We start from the raw sequence: 23,743 nt of genomic DNA on the forward strand, positions 1-23,743 counted from the left end.
CCAACCGCGCCCCCAAAATACAGTGGTAGTACGCCGCAACAGCAAAGGGACGGTGGCCGTGCAGCGTCTAGTCCTTCTCCCCCCTTGCCCTTTTTTGCGAGGGGGAGCGTTGGGAAGCAACAGTTGGCAAAGCCTATAGGCGGTAGCCGGCCGCTCGACCGATTTGGCAAGGGAACTGCGTCCGGGCTCGCCGTGTTCCTGGGAATCTTACCCAGGTTAGGTTGGTGGCCGCGCGGTACAGCGGCTACAGTGCGCAGGGAACCAAATGTACTACCACTTGCTGCCGCCCTTAAACAAGCAAGGAATCGCCATGGCGACTTCAGAAAACAGAAAGAGAGGCTGCAGTGCCTTGCACCCAAGCGCAGCTAGTGACAACGTCCATCTTTCTTTTTTCCTCAAATTGGGAGGAGAGAGAAGGGAGACTTTTCCAAGCTTGAACCTTCAGCTCTGCGCCCACACTACCATTTTGCATTTATATACGCCTTCTCTCTCTCTCTCTCAATCTTTATCCTCGCGGTGTGCTACTGTTGTCCTCTAGCGTCCATTATTAGGCGGCCTCCTGGCGCTGAGATGTGAGTGGGCTTCCTTGCTCCCTCCCTCGCTAAGCCTCTTCACCTGCCTCGGTCTGCCCTGAATCCTTGGACGCATACAAACCTCATCAGGTATTCAGGTACCGCCGCTGCCTTCCCGGGCGTGCTCCTCCCCTTGCAAATCTTTTCAGCATCTAGGCGCCACTCGATCTCGCTCTCTCCTTCCCATGCTGATCTTGGTGTGTGCTTCTCCGCCCTCCCCAGTCCCCAGAGCCAGTCCTCGTTGAAAACTAATTTCCCTCGGTACTTGCTGCTCCTATCGAATCATTTTTTTTTGCATTTTTTCTTGGTTTCATGGTGCATGTTTCTGTTGCTTACACCTGCCTTTCAGAGTTTATTACTATTTTTCATCCGATTGATGTTCTTGTTTTCTTGTGCGCGAGTTTCCCTTTGAGATTCCGTTCTTGCGGATTCTCCAACTTTGTTTTATTTCCACCCTACATTTTCTTGCTTGTTCCCACCTCACCTAGCAATCATTTTAATAATAGCATTTCCACATCAAGCTCTCTAACCTGCTGTTTAATTATTCGCCCACAGGCTGTTTGTTGGATCCTTTAGTATCCCACCAGGCCAAGAATCCTTCAACAGCTTTGGAGCCGGGGTTGCTGCCTCAGACTTGGGTGAGGCTTCAGGTTCCATTGGCGAGGCAAGGCGGCGATGATGAGCTTCAAGGGCCACGAGGGGTTTGGGCAGGTGGCCGCCGGGGGCCAGGCCTCCCACGGTGCGGCCCTGCCGTGGTGGGCGGGGCCCCAGCTGCTGTACGGCGAGCCGGCGCCTCTGTCGCCGGAGGAGACGCGCCGGGAAGGCCAGTTCCAGGTTGTGCCGGGGGCTCAGGGCACGCCGGATCCGGCACCGCCGGCGGCCGCCAAGAGAGGGAGCCCTGAGGTCCTGAAATTCTCTGTGTTCCAAGGTGAGTTCTCTTTTTTTTTGTTGGTCAAGTTTATGGATTATTAGTTGAGGGATTCTTGCTTAAGGGAAAAAAAGGATGAAATGAAATGCAGGAATTTGGCATGTTCCTGCACCTGTTGGATCTGTGCATGTAAGCAAATATCTAAAGGTTACATCACATATTGTCTAATTGCAAGATGATTGGCCTTACTCCAAAAAAGTTGCAATATGGTAGGCCTGGACTAGCTTCAAGAATCCATTTTCTCAGAAACCGCTTTAGAAATTGGTGCCTTTTTCTTTTCCTCTAATACGTTGGAGGATTACCTGTTACTCCTACTTCGCTAAGAAGGGCAGAAGGGAAACTACTTCTTTTATTGTGATCCTTTCAAAGTCGTTATATATGTATGTGTATGTGTGTGTGTGTGTGTGTGTGTGTGTGTGTGTGTGTGTGTGTGTGGAAGGAAGGATTTTTTGCAAAATCTTAGGTTATCGCAATGCAACATGAACTATATGTATTTGCATAAAAAAAGACAATGCTATATATGTCACGTGTCATGCCAGAGGATGCAATTAGTTAGATTGTCCATTGTTTTGGCCCCATGCGTCCATAGTACCATTCTATGAGTGGCTCCTCTACTTTGATGCCGCTGCCGGCTGTTCTATTATTGTTGCCTCCATTATGCTCCCTGGTGCGTCTCTATCACTACTGCGACACTTTTTTCCTGGCTGATTTTTATTGATAAAAACAGAAGTTTATTTGACTAACAGCCTCAATATTGCAACACTTGTCGACCAATTTGATTAAATTCATGGCTGCAAGCTTATTTGTGAGAATTTCTTAAAAATACTAGTATTTCTTAACTGTGGATCGGTACAGAACGAAACAAAACAGTACTGTAGGAGTTACCAATTAGATCACTCAAACTCTGCATCGGCGATAAGATTTTCTTTGCTGAATATGGCATTGCAAATTGCAATATATCATCATCAGCTTCTGTGGCAGATGCTGCCTCCTGTTTGTGGCATGTGCTGCAGAGAACAATCATTAAGATGGTTTATTTAATTACATGGAACACAAAAAAATTCTAGACAAACATTTACATAAATAAAAAGAGAGAATTTGTGATGTGGCAGTATGGCACGTAGGTTTGATGGTTAGCCAACAACTATCCAGTTTTGAACCATGGAATGGCTTTTTCTGTGCGTATTAACATACAATAGACTTCCGGGGTAGCTCCTGATGGAATTCAGTAGCCTCGTCGGATTCCATGAGTAAAATACACATCTTTCCAACCATAGGAGTTCATTGTATAATATCTACCGTGCTGTCTAATTTTCTTAAGTATCACTACTAGAGATTAGGATGCATCAGTATCATAATATTTTATACTATTCTTGTCTAATAATATAGAACAGTGCCTAGATCTGTAATCTGTTGTGACTTCTTGATCTGTGTCGTTAGGAAAATATGTCCAGTTTTTAGTGGTTGGGAAAATTACACTGCATGAATGCCAACTTTTTAAGGTTGAGTGACTGGCCACCAGACTTGAAAATAGGAGTCAAACAAAATGGTATTTGTCCAACTTGTCAGAAAGAAGTACTATTTGAAGCCTTCACAATGTCATTCATGTTATCTATGATGTGAATTGATAATATTTCAATTCTTTTGTGGTTGAGTGGATTTGCAATCACTTGTGAAGAAGTTTTACTATCTAGTAAAAATTCAAGACTTGTAACAGTTTCCTGATCCTATGACATTCAGGGAATTCGGAGTCAGATGGTAAAGGAGAGAAAGTCCCGGAGCACTCTACCACTGTCTCACTGCAGTCACCATTCCCAGAATACAATGGCCGTTTCGAGATCGGTCTTGGTCAATCCATGGTAAGTTTATCCTTTTATCTTTTATATCTTGCAATTAACCAATTATAAATCCCAAAATCCATTCTTGAAATTTTTTTGTTAATTTGTTGGCTAACTTCTTTGCAAAAAGGAAATAAAATAAATCCAACTGACTGCATTTCTTTCAGGCCCCTTCCAATTATTCTTCTGCTGACCAGTGCTATGGCATGCTTACCACGTATGGGATGAGATCGATGGTATGGTTTATTTGTTTTTGGAAAACATGAGTATTTCAAAACTTTAATTTCGCTGACTATCTAATTGTGCAAAGAACTATCAAGGAAAAGGGACCGTTATATGATTAAATATTCAAATATTCTCATGAATTTCATAGTTCTAGCAATCTCACGCAGTAAGGTTTTGTTTATGAAATTAAGTAAACAACACATGTTCTGGGTAGCTTGTATCACAACTGAATTTACATGATGAGTTCCGCTGCCCAAACAAGTCAACACAAAGTTCACCTATGCTCAAACTCTTTTGTCGTGTGATCTCATTTTTAGTGGTAACTTGAATTGGCAAAAAAATATTTTAAGTAACCCATGGAACTCAGAACTTGTATATTTTACGTCGTTGACAGTAAAAATGATGAACACAGCATGTTCCAGTGAGTAAAAAGATTAGGAGGCGAGAAACTGATTGCGAAACTGAAAGATCTGCCATGGCCTTTTTTTCCCCTGATGCAACGATGGATCATGTGTTAATCATGCTCCTTGGATTTATATGCGATCAGTTGAGTTCCTTTGATAGCACATGATTCTCTAATGACCTTTTTCTTTCCCCGTAATGCAGTCTAGTGGGAGACTTCTCTTGCCATTGAATGCGCCAGCTGATGCACCGATCTACGTGAATCCGAAGCAGTACGAAGGCATCCTCCGTCGCCGCCGTGCTCGCGCCAAGGCTGAGAGGGAGAATAGGCTGGCGAAAGGCAGAAAGGTGAGGAGCTTCTTCTCTCAGTTAACCTTACCTACATCCATGGCAGTTGCGGAGTTGCCAGTTGCCACCAACCAGCTGAAAGCAACATTTCCGAATTCCGATCCACCCATATTTCACTGTCAACACTGATTAGTGATCACTCTGCCTGTCACGCTGCAGCCATATCTTCATGAGTCGCGCCACCTCCATGCCATGCGACGGGCGAGAGGCTCCGGCGGGCGCTTCCTCAACACGAAGAAAGAAGGGGCAGCGAACGCGAACGGGAGTGGCAGGACGGCAGCAGCAGCGCCGCCTGCGCGCTTTGCCACGTCACCTAGCTTCGAGCCACCACGGGCGCCGCCGGGGCTTGGCAACGTCAGCAACCAGCGCTGCCACTCCCGGAGCAGTGTCTCCAGCCTGTCCGGCTCCGAGGTGTCGAGCATCTACGACCACCACGAGGACCACGCGAGCCACCACCGCCAGTACGGCGGCGGCATGGTCCGGGCGCCGCCCTTCTTCACCCCACTGCCGGCCATCATGGACGGCGACCACGGCGGGGCTGCCGCCATCCCCTCCTTCAAGTGGGCAGCCAGCGACGGCTGCTGCGAGCTCCTCAAGGCGTGAACCGAGGAGGGGATGGCTACTCAGACGGCCGGCCTTCACCCCGTTGGCTGGCTGTCTGTAGGCAAATCATTCTTGGCTGTTTCTGCATTGGGGTGCAACCTCCTCGTCACCTACCGACCAACCTATCCCTGTCCCTGAAACCCATACAGGTTTCAGGGGTCCTGTGATGCTGGAGCTGCCCCCATATGCCTGTAACATAGTGTACCCTAAGCACTGCTGCTTGGTACTGCTTGATAGCAGTGCCAGTGTCTCAGTATGGAAGTCTCTGATGTCGGGTTGATCAGTGTCTGAATAATTGAGGTGTCAGACTTCACAGTTGCTCCAGTTCTTGGAGATGTGTCTGAGTCTGTTTGAAGCTTTGAGGGCTGAAACTTGTGCTTGGTGAAGATGCCGTGTTAAGACTGAATCTGCAGAAACTTTAAGTTTGGGACCTACATTATACTATAACGTCCGTTGCTGCAGTTGATATGTGGCTTGCAATTTAGGTAGCGTGTCTGTTTATGCTTAGGTGACTTGGTATTCGTTCTGCACATTTCAGCCATTCAAAATCTTTGTCTTAGTTGTTGTTTTCGGCAGAAATTTCCAATTGCACAGTTCACTCGAAGGATTTGAGCTCTTTTTAAAACATTGATGAATTGAAACTGTTAAAAAGTTACTGAAAAGTAAAAAAAGTGAAGCACTGGAAAGGTACTCGAGAGAGAAGAATTGGGCCGTTTGCCAAAGCGGCCCGCAAAACCCATCGCGTCACCACCGGCAGCGGCGCAGGCCGCAACAAGGCCGCGACGCCCCGCCTTCCGCGTGCCGCCTCGCTCGATTCCGTCGTCGACGCTGTCTTCCACAGCGCCGCCGCTGCCTGACCCTCCCCGGCGAAGATACTGTCGTTGATCTGTACCGTACGCGCTTGGCGCCAGCTTTACCTGTCTCGTTTCTCTCCAACAAGCGTTCGATGAATCGCCTCTGCGGCTCTGAATAGAATTTAGTTCTTTCGATTCGTAAATTTTAATACCTGGAGATAATTAGTGACTTGAACGCAGTGATTTGGTGAGTGCATATATCTGAGGCATCCATGGTAACGGTACAGTATGAAGCTTCTGAATTCTCGGACGGTCAAAGTATGAAGATTTTTCTTTATTTCAGCCAGTTGAATATGTACATACAAAGTATGAAGGATTTATCTCTATTTCAGCAAGTTGAATATGTCCATATAAATCTAAAGAAATCAGCTTTGAATATACCCACACAAATGTATAATATTTCCTATATATGAAACACTGGTGCCTACACTACACCGGCGTCACAGAGGAGCCACAACATGGGTTTGCATCCAAATCCATACAACAGAATGTCGCCTTCTAAAATCTAAACAATGGAGTGCAAAGTATTCAACCTAAGGGGCTGTTTGGCAACAGGGTGTTAAAATTTAACACCCGTCATATCAGATATTTGGATGCTAATTAGAAGTATTAAATATAGGTTAATTACAAAACTAATTGCACAGATGGAGTGTAATTCACGAGACGAATCTATTAAGCCTAATTAGTCCATGATTTGACAATGTGGTGCTACAGTAACCATTTGCTAATGATGGATTAATTAGGCTTAATAGATTCGTCTCGCGAATTAGCATAGGGTTCTGCAATTAGTTTTATAATTAGCTCATGTTTAGTTCTCCTAATTAGCATTCGAACATCCGATGTGACAGTGTTAAAATTTAGCATCTCGAACATGGCAACAAAGCTATCGGAACGCAGATCCAACAGCATAGGGAAGTCAAAGCACCTGCTTGACCAGTAAGGTTCCAAAAAAGCCAGAACAACCCCAATAACGTTACGACGGTCATAACTGAAACTTGCAACACAGCTAACCCATACACCTACAAGATAGCCCTCCTGCTCTGATCTGCTAGCAAAACAAGTGCACAAGGATAGCAGCTGAAATGTAGATGCACAAACGAGATCATTGGAACGTATAACAATTGGATGAGCGATTGGCAAGCACTAATAGCTGACCGAGATGCACTGGCCATTTGCTAATAATAGAAGCTCAAGAAACATTCGCAAAGATCGATGTGATCAGTAATTTAGAGCAATCAAATCAGCAGATTATTCAAGCATGGGATGTCTGTATAATTCGCCAGAGTAAGAATTCATCTGGCAACACGTATAATTTGATTTCACCCAAAAGAATCACATCTTCAATTAGAGGGAGCAGAGGTCTATCTCCCTCGCCGGTCACCAATCTCGCCGACCACAGAAGGTTAATTGATGCTCGAAAGAAGAAATCAAATGCACATCCTCAAATCCCTCACCAAAAATTCCAAGATGCCGCCGCCTTTTTGCCCAATCAGGCTGCAGGATCTCTGTTCTCTGAGACCGCTGTCTCGGCCGCCTGTTTCTCCTGGCCTTCCTCCGGTGGAGGCGCCGCTGCGTCGGCCGCCTGCTTCTTATCGCCTCCCTCCGACGCCGGCGCCGCGGAGGCGGAGTCGGCTTCTTGGGCCTGAAAGGCCTCGAGATCCGCGGCCATGGCGCGCTCGGCGCGGAGTATGGGCTCGTAGTAGTCGGCGTGCGCGTCCATGCACTTCCGCAGCGCGGCCGTGATGTCCTGGCACCGCTCCACGACGTCGACGCCGCCCGTCTCGGCCTCCGCCTCCTCCACGCACTTCTCCCACGCGGTGAACTCCTCCTTGCACCCGCCGCCCTTCATGAAGAGGCAGAACCCGCACTCCCCTTGCTCCTCCTCCCCCTCCTCTGCTTCGCCGGCCCCAGCGGAGGCTTCCAAGACCACCGTCTCCGCTGAATCGGCCGGGCCGCCTCCACCGGCGTCAGCCGACGCTCCCGCCGCCGCATCGTCCGCAGCGCCGCCGGCCGGGGAGGTGGCGGCCTGCTGGGGATCTCCTTTGGCTGGTGGAGCGGCGGCCTCCGGGGGAGGAGTGGGAGGATCGGAGGCGGCGGTGGCTGCCTCTGGGGGAGGAGGGGGAGAGGAAGAGGCGGCGGCTCCCATGGCGCTAGGGTTTGGGGGCTAGCAGTTCGCGCGGCGGCTGCGCGAGGAAGAAAGCTTAAACCCTGCTTCGAGAAACCGAGTCCGTCAGACAGGGGTGGGCCTAAACGAGTACAACAAGAGGATACCCAGATCTGTGAAGAAATAAAGCCCAGCCCATGTCCAGCTGTAACCGTCACCACGTTTCTGATACTGTTTCCAAGTAATACTTGGCAACTTTGATCAAAGGTGACCCATTTTTCAGGATAAATAAAGTTATAAAAAATACGCCATAAAGTTATATTTTAAGTGCTTCTAGAACACTCCAATAGCAATTGTATAAAGCCAAAACATAAAGTTCCAAGTATTTTGATAAATAAATAAATAACGTGTAGTGGACCTGCTAAATCCACGGTGACCATTTTCATCTTGGCACCGGTGCGGTGTGCACAGATTGGGCATGGCGTTTAGTGCTTCTGAGTTCTGATCTGGAACTCCGAAGACTGCCGTGCACTGCCTCGCGTAGCCATGGGAAATAAATCAGAATCGATACAAGATTTCGGCACCAAATTGCCCGGGCGGCAGCATGGTTTCCTCAGTATCACTACAGAACCGGTAACAATCGGCTACAGAGATCTGGTACTGTAACAGGTTTTTCTAGAAGAACACGAATAAAAAGTCTCGATACGAGTTCAAGTACTGATCAACTAAACCATAGTCTGCTTAGACGACTTGTCAAGACGAAGAACCCAACCTAAATAATTTGATCTAGAGCACTGCGTAGATGGTCCGATATCGAATCACTCGTCGTCAGAATCATCTTCTTCGTCATCCTCGTCCTCATTGTAGCTCTCGTCATCGTCATCCTCATCCTCCAGCTCGTCCTCTTCATCATGCACCAACTCGTTATCTATGGTGGTTCGGAGAAAGATCTCAGTTCCTCCAGCCTTGGGCACGATGCAGAAGAAGTCCTCTGGCATCCCATCAGACAGGGAGGAGCTTCTCACAGCATCCAGCGTTGAGAGCTGGTGGTGGCCCGTGAAGCACGAGAAGGCCACCGAGCACCCGAACCTGGAGTCCATGGCCTCCGGCTGGACGCAGACGAGGGAGATGGCGTGCCCCAGGGGCTCCACGGGCTTCAAGTTCATGAGGAAAATTTTGCTGTCCGGGGCTTGGAGCACGCGTGGGCCTCGCTGGAGGGAGAGGCTGAACTGCTCAAAGTACTTGAACTTCATGAACGGCCACTTGTGGCGGGTGATGAGATGGTTCGCCAGCGCCACCGCTGGCCCAGTGAAGCCGCAGCCGGGTTCCGGGCAGAAGCACGGCCCATACCGGCATGCCTTCTCGTGCTTTTTCTTGTTGAAGTAGGTGATCTTCTTGGTGCATCCGTTCTTTGCAAAGCAACAAGGAACCTCAACAGTTTCGACAACGCGCTCCATGCCAAAGCAGCGCTCAAAGGCAGATCTTGTACATAGGGGGCACTTCTTGAGCCTCTTGCAGCATGACTTGCAGACCAAATGCCCCACACCACACTGCAGTATTGGAATCATTAAATAAATCCTCATGAGGGAATATCATGGACAAAAGCAAAATGGATTTTGACAAAAACATAGATAGTACATCTTATGTAAAGTGTAACCTTACTTACACTGTTTTTGGTAGATTGATCTAACAAACAAACTGATCTGATGGTCTCCAGAAATTGACAAATTGCTTTTGGTAGATCGACAGAAGGTTTCAATTTCCCCAGGGAAAACGATAAAAAGATTTTGCTGGTCCCATGTTCTTCAGAAATTAACTCGATGCTATTCATATGTCTACTGTGTATACCTGGTAAATCGGAGGCTCAAGGGGCTCGTAGCAGACAGGGCAGTCCAAGGGACCCATTGCCATTCTCACTCCGTCCGTCTTAGTTTCCCCTTTCGGTTCCATCACCTGCAAAACCACTAGCTTGCTTGATATTGCAAGCGCAGCAAAGGGTTCAACGTACTGACCAGGATAGTTCCATCCCTTCTTAGTGCCAATTTATACCAGGAAAAGGCAAGTGATGATTTAGTAGATAGAAGGGCTATTTTGATTAACATACTGCATCCTGATTGATGTACTAGCTTGGATGGAAGGGCCAGTAATCAGAATTCAGAAACTAAACATCCAAGCAATATAATCTTATAACAAGTAAACAAAATAACATAAAATGGGATAGCCTAATACATGGATTTGATTAATATACATTCCTTACTAATCAAGCCTTCCTATCGGCCCAAATCTCACTAGCTTAACAGCCAAGCCTAGTCTCAACTCATCATTATGTTGTAAACAGTTTGCACTGATGTATCACGTCAGAATACCCATAGGCCACAGGGCAACAAGGTCAGTTTTTTGTATAAACAATGATAGATCACCACAAATCCCTAAACCAAGTTCTTTGGTTGAATCACACATGGCGATCACCTGTCAGCCCGGCTGCACATAATACGTGTAGTGACTCCTGCAGCCAGGAGGTGCCCCGGACTAATAATAGCGATCTATTCAACAAGGTAGCATTTTTTCATCAAACAAATCTGATCCCTTTGTTAAGGAAAGTCAGTGAGTTTGCTTTATACCCCTCATGCACTTCTGGCTCCAGATAAATCAAAACGAAAACTTTGTCAAGGTACTGCAAGTCTCACGCACGAATTTAGGTTTTGGCATATGTTGCCAAAGGTCGTTGTTCATGAACAAAGATGGCAGGAATGATTCCTGACAATCATGAAAAAAAGATAATTGGATCAAACTATCTTTGAAACGAAATTAGATTAAACTATCAAGTAGCGCTAGAATCAGATAATGTTGGAAGTGATCCTGTTCTTTTGATGCGGAAATAATTGTGTCATGTTCATACATGAGTTAACATAGAAGTAGTTGGCACTAGAAAACAGGACGAAGGTTCGATTTTGTTCAACAATTTATCAAAGAGAAGTTCAAACTTTCTGTGGCGAGCAGCAACCGTATGTTTTTTTTGGCTTAATTTCGCACTTAGCAGTAACAACTACTCCCATCGACCATCTCTCAAAAAAACAAAAGCCTATCCTCATTTTAATTTTCTCCCGTTCAGAACAGGAAAAAAACAAAAGCCTATCCTCCACTTTGCCCCCCATGTCCTCGGTTCCTACACAACGCGTCTTACACCAAAAAAGAAAATCCTTCACAATGCACGTGTACGTCCAGTACTTGGGTTTAAGCGATGCATATGCTAGAGATTGGGCACAGAAATAGCCAGATAAAATTTGCTCTCGTTCCGCGCAGCATAAACCCTAGTAACCAACAGTACGAACCGCGGTGTCAGTTCCGAGAGGAGGGAGCCAAATTGTCACGAATAGGGAGGGGCCTAGCCTCACCTGGTCACCTCTCAACGAATTAGGGGCCGCTGGGACTGCTCCGACGCCGGCGACCCCCTCCGCGCTCAACTGCTCCCCCGGGCGGCGACCTCACTCGCGTAATCGCGTTGATCAGAGCCCGTCGAGAACGTGGGGGACGGGAACTGACGGTGACGGCAGCAACGGTGAGTGGAAGAGGAGGCGGCCGAGGGGGCTAGAAAATGGGCCTGAGTTCCGTGGGCCTCTTGCTTCTTCAACGGCCCGCGGTGGCCCACTTCCCGCGTTCCGGAGACCGATAGGAGATGTCCTTTTCCCCACGAGAGCTGCTTGCTACAGTGACATCGACTGAAACTTACGCCTGCCGACGCACTGTTCATGCCAAAAGTATACTGCCTTGCCTGGGCGGTAATACGAAATTAGGTCAACGATTATTGCAAGCCTCAAGGTCAACGCCTACTCTCGTCCTCGTACGATTATCGCAAAAGGCAAGCCAAAACGCAACGCTCGTACTGACGCAGGCTCTATCTTATTTTTACTGTTTATCTCAACCGCTGCTTGACGGGCTAACAACAAACATTCTTCGGGACGGCGGAGGCGTGGTTTGGTTGGTTGGTAGATGCATCCCACCTCACCTGATCCCCCGAAACGGCAGCTGACGCCCGCTCCCCGCAACTCGCAAGCGAGTGACGCGAGCCGCTCTGCTCCATCCACCATCCGCCTCCACCCCGTAGGCCGCGAAAAAAAGGTGACGTGGACGTCGATACACGCAACTTGTCCTGCTGCTGCTGCCGTGCCGCCCGCCCCTGGTTGACCTCGTCAAACACAACTGGGATCTCGGGTTGACATGGCGCTCGTACGGCGGGATCGTCTGCGGCCGGCCTGCTTTCCCATTCGCCCACGGCCCACGCGCGGGGCAGCGGGGCCCACCCCACCCGGGGGCGCCGTCGCCAGCTGCGCACCGCTGTCCTGCGGCACGCGCGTCCCCGTTCCCCGTCCCGTGGGACGGCGGCGCCTCCAGGGAAGGGGGGGGCGACGTGTGTTTTCTCTGGGGTACGAGGGTCCAAGCGGAAAATGTAGCGGCTCGCATGCTGGAACTGGATGGATGGAGCGATCGCGGCCGTCCGACGCCGCGACAGCTGTCTCGCGCTTGGGTTCCCTAGCACGGTCCGCGGGCGCCGGGCACGCCGCCCCCTTCGCTAACGGCCTTCTTTTTTCTTTTGGCTTTGCCAACCGAATCTCCCGGCCTTTTCAAATGTTTCGCAAGCGAAAATGTTTTGCAGATGCGCCCTCCGATTCTCCTGGTTTTTATTCTGTCTGTCAGCAGGTCCTAGCACGTGCACCTACGCGACGCATAGGTGAATCTAGGTCTTGCGTGTGCGATCAAGCCAAGGTGGGTGTGTATTACATGACGAGAGATCGCAAGCCTGCAACATTCTATTATCGTTTCCGTGTACCTTTTCATTTGCCATTTTTCCAAAAACAGACCATGAGCAACAAAGTGGTTAAATCTATCGTGTGGTGGAAATCCTTCGCGAAACTTGTATGAGAAAAACTATTTTTTATGAAATATACTATCTAGTTACCAGATATACACCATTTATTTTAACACTTAAAGTTTTTTTTTGACCTCAAAAAATTTTATATTCTGTAACTCGCCGCCACAAGCACGGAGGCTTATGTTTGGATGGCACCTACAGCTCGCCACGCCAAAGGTGTTTCGTGCCGCAATTGTTTAGGCAACTATTTTTTACGCATATTAGGCTTTGCCGCAGAATATTAGGCACGTCACTCGTAGTTTGCTACCAAAACTGACACAAAAGTGCGTTCGCCACAACCGCGACGTGTTGCGGCACGCCCAATATTAAGGTGGGCAGTTATGGAAATGGTGCAAACGGATCCTGAGTGAAAGTTTACAGTGATGGGTGTCTCCCCTAGCATCCGAGTTGCATGATCATAAGTCCATACCATTACGGTAATGCACCGAATATCATTCCCCCTCTACTCTTCAATCAAGAGCCACGATTTTAATTTTATTAGAAGTCAATTTTTATTAATTTTATTTATTTATTTTTGGTACAAACTAGAGTTTTAATTAAATTTATAGAAAAATACATTAACATCTATAAATGCTAAACAAATACACTAGTCGGTAAACTCATCTACGTTCTTTAATCTTCAGTACCACCAGTCTCCCGTCGCCATCATCATCATCGAATCATTCCACGTATCTAACCTCACCCGTGGCAGTCGGAACGGTACACCAAATCCGCGCAACGCCACACAGCGCTGCTTGCGTGACCACGTACTCGCGTTATCCGACAGCAACGGCAGCACGACGCCCACGCCGGGCTCCATTTCAAAAAAGGGGCGAAGCGCGGGGGGCGGAACGGTAAAACCGCCACCCAAGCAAAACCAAAAAAGAACGTTGCTAAATTTCCTTTTCCCATTTCCACTCTCCTTCTCTCTCTTCCACCTCGTCCTCCCGTCCCCTTCCTCCCGTCGCGGCCCGTCTCCTCCACTCCAACCAAGCTAGGCCAACGCGAGAGGCCGTCCCCCCACACCCCCTCCCAGATTTGCAGCTCGCCCCCCGCGAATCCCCCGAATTCCCCCATCCCCTCGCCACGCCGCGCGCTGCCCGCGGCCTCCGGAGCGGAGCGGCCACCCCCCTCCACCCTCCACCGCAATTCCCGAGGCGGGGGAGCCTTCCTGCCTTGGCGCTCGCTCCTCGCCTGGCTCTCTCTCCCTCGTGATCGGCGCCGCGGGCGAGGCGGAGCGGAACGCGGGCGAATCGCGCTGCCCGGTGCGCGGGGGGGAATCTAGGGTTCCGGCGATGCCGGCCGCGTCGTAGGGCGGGGGTCCCTGCCTGCGTCGCCGGCGCGTTCCCGAGATCTCGGGGCCTCCGAACCCTAGCGTGGGCCGGGGAGGCCGCTAGCTGCTACTGAGGCATGGACGTGGACTCACGCATGACGACGGAGTCCGACTCCGACTCTGACGCGGCGGCCGCGGCCGCCAGCGCCGGAGGCTCGGGGTCAGGGAGCGAGACTTCGTCGTCGTCCGCGCCGTCGACGCCCGGGACACCCGGGACGCCCGCGGCGGCCCCGAATCCGGCGGCTGTCGGGGCGGCGGGGCCGAGGCCGGCGCCCGGGTACACGGTGGTGAACGCGGTGATCGAGAAGAAGGAGGACGGACCAGGGTGCCGCTGCGGGCACACGCTCACGGCGGTACCGGCCGTCGGGGAGGAGGGCACACCAGGGTACATCGGACCGAGGCTGATCCTGTTCGGCGGGGCCACAGCACTCGAGGGGAACTCTGCCACGCCGCCCACTTCTGCCGGGAGCGCGGGGATCCGTATGCCTCTATCTTATGGCTTTTGCTTTCTGATGATTTTAGAATATTAATACACCTTCTCTCGTGGTAGGGTCGTTCCCATGTGTGGAATTCCGATTAGTGGCTGTTCTGGGCCGGATTTTGGGATGCAATGTAATTTGAGCAGAGCAGTTTAGGTTCTGGTTTATGAAGTTCGGAATTTCATTTTTGAGATGGAATTACAGGCTAATAGTGATTTAACGAAAATCATTGTTGTATTGTGGGTAAGATCATTCTGAATGCTAATTTCTAGTGGCACTTGAAAGTTTGAATATGGTTCGATTCTTATTCAGGACGGAATTATAAAGTCATCATGCTAGTTTAGATGCTAATTCGACTAGGTAGGAATGTATTAAAGCCTTTCTGAGGAATTGAGTTGAATTTCAGCAGCAAAAAGAGTGAATTCAGGTGCTGTTGGGTTGTTTGCTATGTCAAATGTTGCTTGTTGAGCAAAAATTTGCAATGCTGTTTTACTTAAAAGGTTAAAATGAGCATTACACCTGATAGTTTTCTTCCATCTTTCTATTTGCTAAAAGTTGTTGGATACCTGTAGGTTATGATGATTGGTTCTCTTCAAGGAACATTTGCTCCTTCTTGGAGCCAAATTGGGTGTTATCCAGGGTGCAATTTATCATTTTTATGCCTGTTCTAGGCTTCTAGTACAATAGGGTGGGCAAATTAGTAGGTGTAGAGAACTGTTTTATGACCGGCAGTGGTCAGAAATTTAAAGGCTTATTTGTTCTTTGGGTTACCAATTAGAAACTGTCTGAAATGTACAAAAGGAATTTAGTTGCTTGGATGTTTAAATTATACTTAAAAATGAAAAAGTAAAGGATATCTGCTGCTGGTGTAGAATGCTAATTTTGTTTCCCAGCCAAATTATAAAGGTGGGCTCCTCACTGATATCTCCCATTCCAGGTCTTGCTGGCGCGACAGCAGACGTCCATTGTTACGACGTGTCATCGAACAAGTGGAGCAGGTAAAATATTCCTTATTGATTTTGACCTTTTTCTGCAACTAGTAATTAGTGCGCTATTTCGGTTGTTTGTTGTTTAGGGTAGTATGGAATTATATTGCCAGTATTCGAAAATCTTCAAATAGTTCTAACTATGACATGATTGTGAGTGTTAGGCTTACCCCACTTGGAGAGCCTCCTTCACCAAGAGCTGCACATGTGGCAACTGCAGTTGGAACCATGGTGGTCATTCAGGTATTACTTTCCTTGTACTACTAGTTGCATTATTTTTCTGACTAGGCTGGTGTCGAATTATTGTTCGTTACAAAAAATTTCTAGTACCTATTATTCTAACTAAATATTGTCCTTTTTGCAGTATAAATGTTTGTCATATTTTTTAAACTTGCGCTCACCTTATTACCACACCAATCAGATCTCCAAGAAACTCCAGTTGAAGTAGCCACTAGCCAGTAGTTGATTCTTGATACACCTAGTAAACTACAGTACTAGATTGCTAGAGACTCCCTTTATTTTCATGAGGGTGGAGCGGAAATTTCATCTGAGTTATATTCTTCTTATGATTCAGGGTGGAATTGGCCCTGCCGGTTTGTCTGCAGAGGATCTTCATGTCCTAGACCTTACACAACAACGACCACGATGGCACAGGTAATCAACATTCTTGAATGACCTGAGTTTATAATTGCATTTCTTTTACGTTGCTAAGGTTGTTACGCTTACACAGAGTGGTGGTTCAAGGACCTGGTCCAGGTCCACGATATGGTCATGTGATGGCCTTGGTTGGGCAGAGATTTTTGTTGACTATTGGTGGAAATGACGGTAATGCACAGCTCTTTTAGACGTCTGTAAAGTTTCAAATAACGATTTCCTGCACACCCTTAATGGTGTCAATACTGGAACTATTTTCACGTCTTTAGGGAAGCGACCTCTGGCGGATGTATGGGCCCTTGATACTGCGGCTAAGCCATATGAATGGAGGAAACTTGAACCAGAAGGTGAAGGACCACCTCCATGCATGTAAGTATGCCAACAGGAATATGAACTTAAATTGAGTAAAGAATAGTTTATTACTCATCGACCTAAAACTTTATAATATTTCCATGGAAATAAATTATAATGCATTGGACCATCTCATGCCATGTTGCTTTATAAGTTCTCTATGAGAATATCTGCAAGTTGATCTGCTATTTATTTTGTATGGCACAGGGTAGCATGCTGTGGCAGTGTTAGCCCACCATGTTGGCAATCAATTTCTTGTGATCTGACCTCTGCATGAGTTCACATTCTTTCAGTGTTTTTACTGTAAATAGTTTGTTTGATGTTCTCTATTTTCCTGTGCGATGCTGTTTAGGTACGCCACTGCAAGTGCACGCTCTGATGGTCTTCTCTTACTTTGCGGTGGTAGAGATGCAAATAGTGTGGTAAGTAATTGATATTTACCAAACCTTTTCCAGAGAAAAAAATAGTATCACTGCTTACTAACTAACTAGCGTCACTGCTTCTTAAAGTAAGACCTGCCAAGTTTTTGTTCTCGTAACATTTAGAGGCACCCCATCCCGATAAGGTTCCATACATCCTTTTGTGGAAAAATTAGAGCAGTTCCCAAGGAGATTTTATTTTAATTTATAAACATCTAAACTCTAAAGTTGGAATTTTCTTTGAAACAGTAGCTACAGAAAGCAGATACATCAAATGGAAAATGAACAAAGTTTTACTTGTCCACCTGAATTAAGAGGAAACTGACTACTATATATGACACTTAGTTATCCTGTAATAGTCCATGTGACAAGTAGCATCCTTTTCTGTGACTGTAGAAAAGTTGTGTTGTGGAGATGTCTATTTGCTTGAATTGAAAAAAAAGTAGGAGAAGAGTTCTATTGTACGTATGCAACAATGATTATGTTCTCTACACTAATCATTACACCAAGTTCTATAACCTAGACATAGCAGGGGTATTTGTCAAATGTCACTATTGGTTTTTCTCGTTCATTTGGTACTAAGCACTATTTTCTATTCTTATATGTGTTTTGCAAAATTTCCAGCCCCTATCAAGTGCATATGGTCTTGCAAAACATAGAGATGGGCGCTGGGAGTGGGCAATTGCCCCTGGTGTTTCCCCATCACCCAGATACCAACATGCAGCTGTAAGCTATATTGCTCAGTCTCATTAATTTTGTTAATTCCCCACTGTGGTCCTTGTGTAATGATTGCTATTTGCTATTCATTAGGTTTTTGTCAATGCGCGTCTTCATGTGTCGGGAGGTGCTCTTGGAGGTGGGCGGATGGTGGAAGACTCTTCGAGTGTTGCAGGTTGCGGTTTTAAAACCTTGAAGTGACTCACATTTTTTGTATCAAGTTGTGAAGTACCTTTTGCAAAATGTCCCATGCTGCCATCATTGACAGAAACGGCCATTGTATGGTTTCACCCGTTCCAATCTCAACCAAGTATCATTCACTGCCATCAGTTTACTTTCTTTTCAAACATATCCAAATAGACTTGTTTATCTCCTGTTGTGAGTTTCATTTATCCATTTCTGATAAAATATCTGTACTGTATATGTACCTGAATATCCTAAATGCTCTAGTTACTTTTAACATTTCATTCATAAACCACTTGCTGATGATATCTATATGATGTCCTGTATTCTTTTCTGTTACCTATGATGGCATGCTGATACAATCTGGTTCCTATTCCTTTGCTAGCAGTTGAATTGTGTCGCCTTGTTTATATATGCATCCACATTGGAACTAGAGCAGTTTATATATGGCAACTTATTGTTGACACTAGTCTTTTCTTTCTTATAAGTTTGTGTTATTGAACTTGTTTCAGTACTGGACACTGCTGCTGGAGTCTGGTGCGACACAAAGTCAGTTGTTACAACTCCCAGAACAGGAAGATATAGTGCAGATGCGGCAGGCGGTGATGCTGCTGTTGAGCTTACACGACGGTGCAGGCACGCAGCAGCTGCTGTTAATGATCTAATATTCATTTATGGGGGTTTACGGGGAGGTAAGATAACTGGGTTAATTTTCCATGTTTCATGTCTGACATCAAGTGTCGTTAATGCCACAGATTTTGCCGGGGTGACCATTGTTGTTGTCACTTCACGTATATAGTTGAAAACAGATTATTGTAATGATCACATTTATAATGATTTCTCATTTTGAGTAGTAATGGCCACATTTATAATATTTCTAGCATTGCATGATTTGGTTTGATGCACTATTGCTTATTGGTTGCTAACTCATAGAGTTGGTATTGTAGGTGTACTTCTCGATGATCTTCTTGTGGCTGAGGATCTTGCTGCTGCTGAAACAACAAATGCTGCTAATCATGCAGCAGCGAGTGCAGCAGCCACAAACTTGCAAGCAGGACGAGCACCTGGAAGGTATGCGTACAATGATGAACGAACAAGACAAACAGCTACGGAATCAGGTCCTGATGGAGCTGTAGTTCTTGGGACTCCAGTTGCACCTCCTGTAAATGGAGACATGTATACTGATATCAGCCCCGAGAATGCTGTGTTGCAGGGACAGAGGTACATAGACTACTTTTTATGTTATTGTGCTGTTTCGTGAGCTAATTATACTATTTTTTGTAATAGCTATTTCATTCTGATGAGTTTAAAACCCTTCGCAGGAGATTAAACAAAGGTGTGGATTATTTAGTTGAAGCATCAGCAGCAGAGGCTGAGGCAATCAGTGCGACATTAGCTGCTGTGAAGGCCAGGCAGGTTAATGGTGAGGTGGAACAGTTGCCTGACAAGGAGCAGTCTCCAGACTCAACATCAAGCAGCAAACATTCAAGCCTCATCAAACCAGACATTGTTCTTTCTAACAACATGGCAGCTCCACCTGGAGTTCGGTTGCATCATAGAGCTGTGAGTAGCATACATGTTGTGTTTTTATTCCCATTTATGTTTTCATTTGGCAATTTGATGCTAATGCTTGTCTCTACTTGTTATTACCATCCTAGCAGAAGTTATTTGCTTGATTGCATTACACTTTGTTTTTACTTTTTTTTTACCTTGCAGGTTGTGGTGGCTGCTGAAACTGGAGGTGCCTTAGGTGGCATGGTCAGACAGCTATCGATTGACCAATTTGAAAATGAAGGAAGAAGGGTGAGCTATGGCACCCCGGAGAATGCAACTGCCGCAAGGAAGCTACTAGATAGACAGATGTCTATTAATAGTGTTCCTAAAAAGGTACTTTCACCTTGTCATTAATATAATATATGTTCATATAGTAGTGCTTGTTGAGGTACTCCCTCCATCTATATTTATAAGGCATGGCATGACTTGGCACGGTCTTCCAAATAACAGTTTGACCATTCATTTATCTTATATTATTTATGATTATAAACTTAGAATCATTATAGAGTATATTTGATTACGAATCCAACCATATAAAGTTTACATTGTAAAAATAAAAAATTAATAGTCAAATTATTGGTCAAAGATTGCAAAGTTTGAATCTTGATATGTGTGTGAGCCTTATAAATAAAAACGGAGGGAGTAAATAAGAAATGTATTTTGGCTTTCTGCATGATAAATAAATGATTAGAAGCCTAGCTGATCAACTGCTCTGATACTCGTGGCGGTATCTAATGAGTTAGAATTTCCAATGCCCATTAGGTGTTGAGTTAGATGAAAGCTGCCAGTTACTTAAACACTTGTTGCGTTTTTTATGTATCTGCTGCTATATCTATCTAGGTAATTGCATCTCTGCTGAAACCTCGTGGCTGGAAGCCCCCTGTCCGAAGGCAATTCTTCTTGGACTGCAATGAAATTGCAGACCTATGTGACAGTGCTGAGAGAATATTTTCAAGCGAACCAAGCGTTTTGCAACTTAAAGCTCCTGTTAAGATATTTGGTGATTTGCATGGACAATTTGGAGACCTAATGAGGTTATTCGATGAATACGGTGCTCCTTCGACTGCAGGAGACATCGCGTAAGTCTTTCTTTCCTTTGAGAACGAAAATAAGTCACTTATGCATCTTTAGCAATTAATTCTTGTGTTTTATTTATATGCCAAAATGACTGAATTCTAGATGGAGATTTTTCTTCTTTTCATGCCTTCAGCTCATTTTTCATTTTCTTAACATGCAGTTACATTGATTATCTCTTCTTGGGAGATTATGTAGATCGTGGCCAGCATAGTTTAGAAACTATCACCCTTCTTCTTGCATTGAAGGTATCATACTATGTACTTACCTTCAAACTATCTAGACTTGTTTTGATGCAGTAATTTGGTTAAGGTATAATATTCAAACTACTGCTTATTTCAGGTTGAATATCCTCAAAATGTACATTTGATTCGTGGGAACCATGAAGCTGCAGATATCAATGCTTTGTTTGGTTTCCGAATAGAGTGTATAGAAAGAATGGTAACTAACTTTTTGCACTGCACCCAACTGCACTTAACAAAATTGCCTAGTTTTCTTACTTACGTTGATATTCATTGATCAAAAACAGGGCGAGAGAGATGGTATCTGGACATGGCATCGAATGAATAGGCTATTCAATTGGCTTCCTTTGGCTGCGCTTATAGAAAAGAAAATAATCTGTATGCATGGTGGCATTGGTCGGTCAATCAACCATGTTGAGCAGATTGAGAATCTTCAAAGGCCAATTACGATGGAAGCTGGCTCGGTTGTCCTTATGGATCTTCTATGGTTAGCATTTTCAGCATCTCCTCCAGCTCACCCTTTCATAATGGCTATTTATTCCCATCCATGATCTTGTTCTGATTTTTACAGGTCTGATCCAACAGAGAACGACAGTGTTGAAGGGCTGAGACCCAATGCCCGGGGCCCTGGTCTTGTTACATTTGGGGTTGGTGCTTTTCAGTCCATCTGTTGTCTGTCTTTTATCCTTTCAGCCCCTTAGATTTTCTTGTGATAACATTTTGGTGTTACCAGCCTGATCGTGTTATGGAGTTCTGCAACAACAATGACCTTCAGTTAATTGTACGAGCACATGAGTGTGTGATGGATGGCTTTGAGCGCTTTGCTCAAGGCCACCTGATCACTCTTTTCTCCGCGACAAATTATTGCGGTGAGAATCTGTCTTATGACGATCTGCTTTGAATCTACTGGCTCAATATACAATTTGTTGACATGAATGCACACCACAGGTACTGCAAATAATGCCGGTGCGATCTTGGTTTTGGGTAGAGATCTTGTGGTTGTCCCAAAACTAATTCACCCTTTGCCCCCTGCAATTACATCACCTGAGGCATCACCGGATCATATTGAGGACACATGGATGCAGGTAAACACTAATAGCAAAGTTATTCCCTCTGCTGAACTCTTTGGTGCTTCCATCCACCTCTTAACACCTTGACCCGTGAAATGAAATTCAGGAGCTGAATGCTAACAGACCACCAACTCCGACCAGGGGCCGTCCCCAAGCAGTAGCTAATGACCGAGGCTCTCTTGCCTGGATATAGTAGATTCGCCACACATTGGTTGGTATGATCCATATGAAGCCCTCAGCAGGATCTTGCTGTTTTCACTTGTGTTCGGGAGAGAGGCTGGTCCAAAGCCATACCGAAAGATTGATGTACAGGGAGCTGAGCGGACTATAAGCTGGTAGAAGGGAGCTTGATCTTGGGCAGCGCTCTCCAATTCATTTGACCGAACACAAGTAGCAGTGCATATAGAAATTCATCTGAAGATCCTCAGAGGCTTCACTTGTATATACTCAGCTGGGTGGATAGGGCGCGGCGGTGTATGGTGTGTTTTTTTGCATCCAATTGGAATGGCAAAAGGAAATAGTGTTATTGTACTAGGTATTCTTTCCTCTCTCTCATTCTCCGGGCCTAGAATTTTCCTCATGTTGCAAAGTGTTTTTGAGTTGCCACAGGGATTTGCCTGGCGGGGTCGCTGTCCAGTTGTCGTGTATAATAGCCCTCCCAACCTCAATGTAATTTCATGCTGATGTGTACAATTTTGTGTTTAAAGTTTTGGGTGGCGAAAGGAGTTTACGGTTTGATTTATTAGAGGTAAAAGAGCTGTTACTTGCCATCATTGGTGCACGATGTCCCTTCACTGAAATCATTTCTGCCTGCTGCTAACAATGGTGGCTTACTCTTTATGTCCTGACATGGTAGTTGCTACGCTTCATGAGGCCGCGTGGTTGTGGATCTCATATCGTATTCAAAGCCGTTCGTAAAGCTCCGGTCCAGAGCGCCGTGGAAGCATCATCCCTGGATTACGGGTAACTGAATGTAGCCGGGATAGCGATTTTGATGCTAGACTTCGACAAACAATGAACATCATCCCTGGCCTACGGGTCATTGAACGAGGACAAGGTCGAGCAGCATGAAAGCTTTTGAGGGCCACCAGCAGACTGTTTCTAGTGCAAAGGGAAGGGGCTCTGCTTAATGCGTTAATGAAGAGTGGCATCTGTTCTTTTAGATCATGATTTACACCATATTCAGATCGCCTTATTTGGATCATCACGAACGGCGTGCTCAGTGAACTATTCAGTCCCTGAATTATTCCCAGATGTGCGTTTTCCGTTTGCTAATAAAATGTAAATGTTTATTAACTTGAAGTAATGTCATTTAGGATGCAAATAACCTACCTTAGTTACTTGTATCCCTCGCTCAGAACTCAGATTTAAGAACCAGAATAAACTCATACGTTCAAGTTAATTAGCTTGTATTGACCATATATAGAAGTATAAAACTGTATATGTTAGATATTATACACCCCCTTCGTGTCTCCGTTCCAAATTGTAGCTATGCACTTAGATATAATATATATCTAGAAATGCTAAAATGACCTACAATTTGCAACGGAGGGAGTAGTAAAGTGGTGCAACACCTTTGTTTTAAGATCTAGCTTAATTTGTCCCTGCAAAGCGAAAGGTAGTGTAATACAGAATGTATGGAGCAAGTTCACGTAAAGCCTATTCTGCTAAAAAAAAAGTTAGATTGACCTAGGAGGAGCTAGGCGATTTTTCATTAAGAAAAAGAAATAGACATCCAAATTCAAATTCGAGCTAGAAGGAACTTGGGTGGTTACTGGTTAGAGTGTGTTGACGCTAGATTTTGACACGTGTAAAATCGGCAGATTTTGACACGTGTAAAATCGGCGTCAGGAAAGGAAGAAATCAGGAGATGCAGCAAGACACAGAGGTCACGGTTG

General features: G+C 45.9%; 4 protein-coding genes across 9 annotated transcripts; 2 read left to right on the forward strand and 2 right to left on the reverse strand.

Moving 5' to 3' along the window:
• Positions 1–362: 362 nt before the first annotated feature.
• LOC117839946 (nuclear transcription factor Y subunit A-10) lies at positions 363–5,377 on the forward strand. 3 transcript variants are annotated; one of them, XM_034720386.2, is made up of 6 exons: positions 363–670; positions 1,128–1,500; positions 3,241–3,359; positions 3,506–3,574; positions 4,170–4,313; positions 4,473–5,377. In XM_034720386.2, the coding sequence occupies exons 2-6, from the start codon at positions 1,248–1,250 to the stop codon at positions 4,914–4,916; spliced, it is 1,029 nt and encodes a 342-aa protein (XP_034576277.1). In that variant the 5' UTR covers positions 363–670; positions 1,128–1,247; the 3' UTR covers positions 4,917–5,377. The 3 variants fall into 3 exon arrangements, with proteins under 3 accessions (XP_034576277.1, XP_034576278.1, XP_034576279.1); XM_034720387.2 differs by having other exon boundaries at positions 363–662; XM_034720388.2 differs by lacking the exon at positions 363–670 and adding an exon at positions 677–833.
• Positions 5,378–6,969: 1,592 nt separating this feature from the next.
• LOC117839772 (uncharacterized) lies at positions 6,970–8,027 on the reverse strand. The gene has a single exon (XM_034720189.2). It carries the CDS (start codon positions 7,914–7,916, stop codon positions 7,260–7,262), a length of 657 nt encoding a protein of 218 aa, XP_034576080.1. The 5' UTR covers positions 7,917–8,027; the 3' UTR covers positions 6,970–7,259.
• Positions 8,028–8,449: 422 nt separating this feature from the next.
• LOC117839771 (putative E3 ubiquitin-protein ligase SINA-like 6) lies at positions 8,450–11,445 on the reverse strand. Of its 3 annotated transcripts, none has more exons than XM_034720187.2 (3): positions 11,270–11,445; positions 9,723–9,827; positions 8,450–9,424 (listed from the first exon to the last, which is right to left on the reverse strand). In XM_034720187.2, exons 2-3 carry the CDS (start codon positions 9,822–9,824, stop codon positions 8,693–8,695), a joined length of 834 nt encoding a protein of 277 aa, XP_034576078.1. In that variant the 5' UTR covers positions 9,825–9,827; positions 11,270–11,445; the 3' UTR covers positions 8,450–8,692. The 3 variants fall into 3 exon arrangements, with proteins under 3 accessions (XP_034576078.1, XP_034576077.1, XP_034576076.1); XM_034720186.2 differs by having other exon boundaries at positions 9,723–9,842; XM_034720185.2 differs by having other exon boundaries at positions 9,723–9,846.
• A 2,321-nt stretch (positions 11,446–13,766) lies between these two features.
• On the forward strand, positions 13,767–22,615 carry LOC117838150 (serine/threonine-protein phosphatase BSL2 homolog). 2 transcript variants are annotated; one of them, XM_034718065.2, is made up of 21 exons: positions 13,767–14,596; positions 15,533–15,593; positions 15,746–15,824; positions 16,156–16,235; positions 16,312–16,406; positions 16,505–16,604; positions 16,939–17,008; positions 17,630–17,731; positions 17,816–17,897; positions 18,418–18,597; positions 18,853–19,126; positions 19,228–19,468; positions 19,622–19,792; positions 20,300–20,538; positions 20,697–20,781; positions 20,876–20,974; positions 21,063–21,262; positions 21,347–21,422; positions 21,509–21,644; positions 21,724–21,860; positions 21,952–22,615. In XM_034718065.2, exons 1-21 carry the CDS (start codon positions 14,194–14,196, stop codon positions 22,036–22,038), a joined length of 2,997 nt encoding a protein of 998 aa, XP_034573956.1. In that variant the 5' UTR covers positions 13,767–14,193; the 3' UTR covers positions 22,039–22,615. The 2 variants fall into 2 exon arrangements, with proteins under 2 accessions (XP_034573956.1, XP_034573957.1); XM_034718066.2 differs by lacking the exon at positions 13,767–14,596 and adding an exon at positions 14,679–14,838.
• The last annotated feature ends 1,128 nt before the right edge of the window (positions 22,616–23,743 follow it).

The sequence above is a fragment of the Setaria viridis genome, chromosome 9 (genome assembly GCF_005286985.2).
Source record: "Setaria viridis chromosome 9, Setaria_viridis_v4.0, whole genome shotgun sequence".
NCBI classification, from domain to species: domain Eukaryota; kingdom Viridiplantae; phylum Streptophyta; class Magnoliopsida; order Poales; family Poaceae; genus Setaria; species Setaria viridis.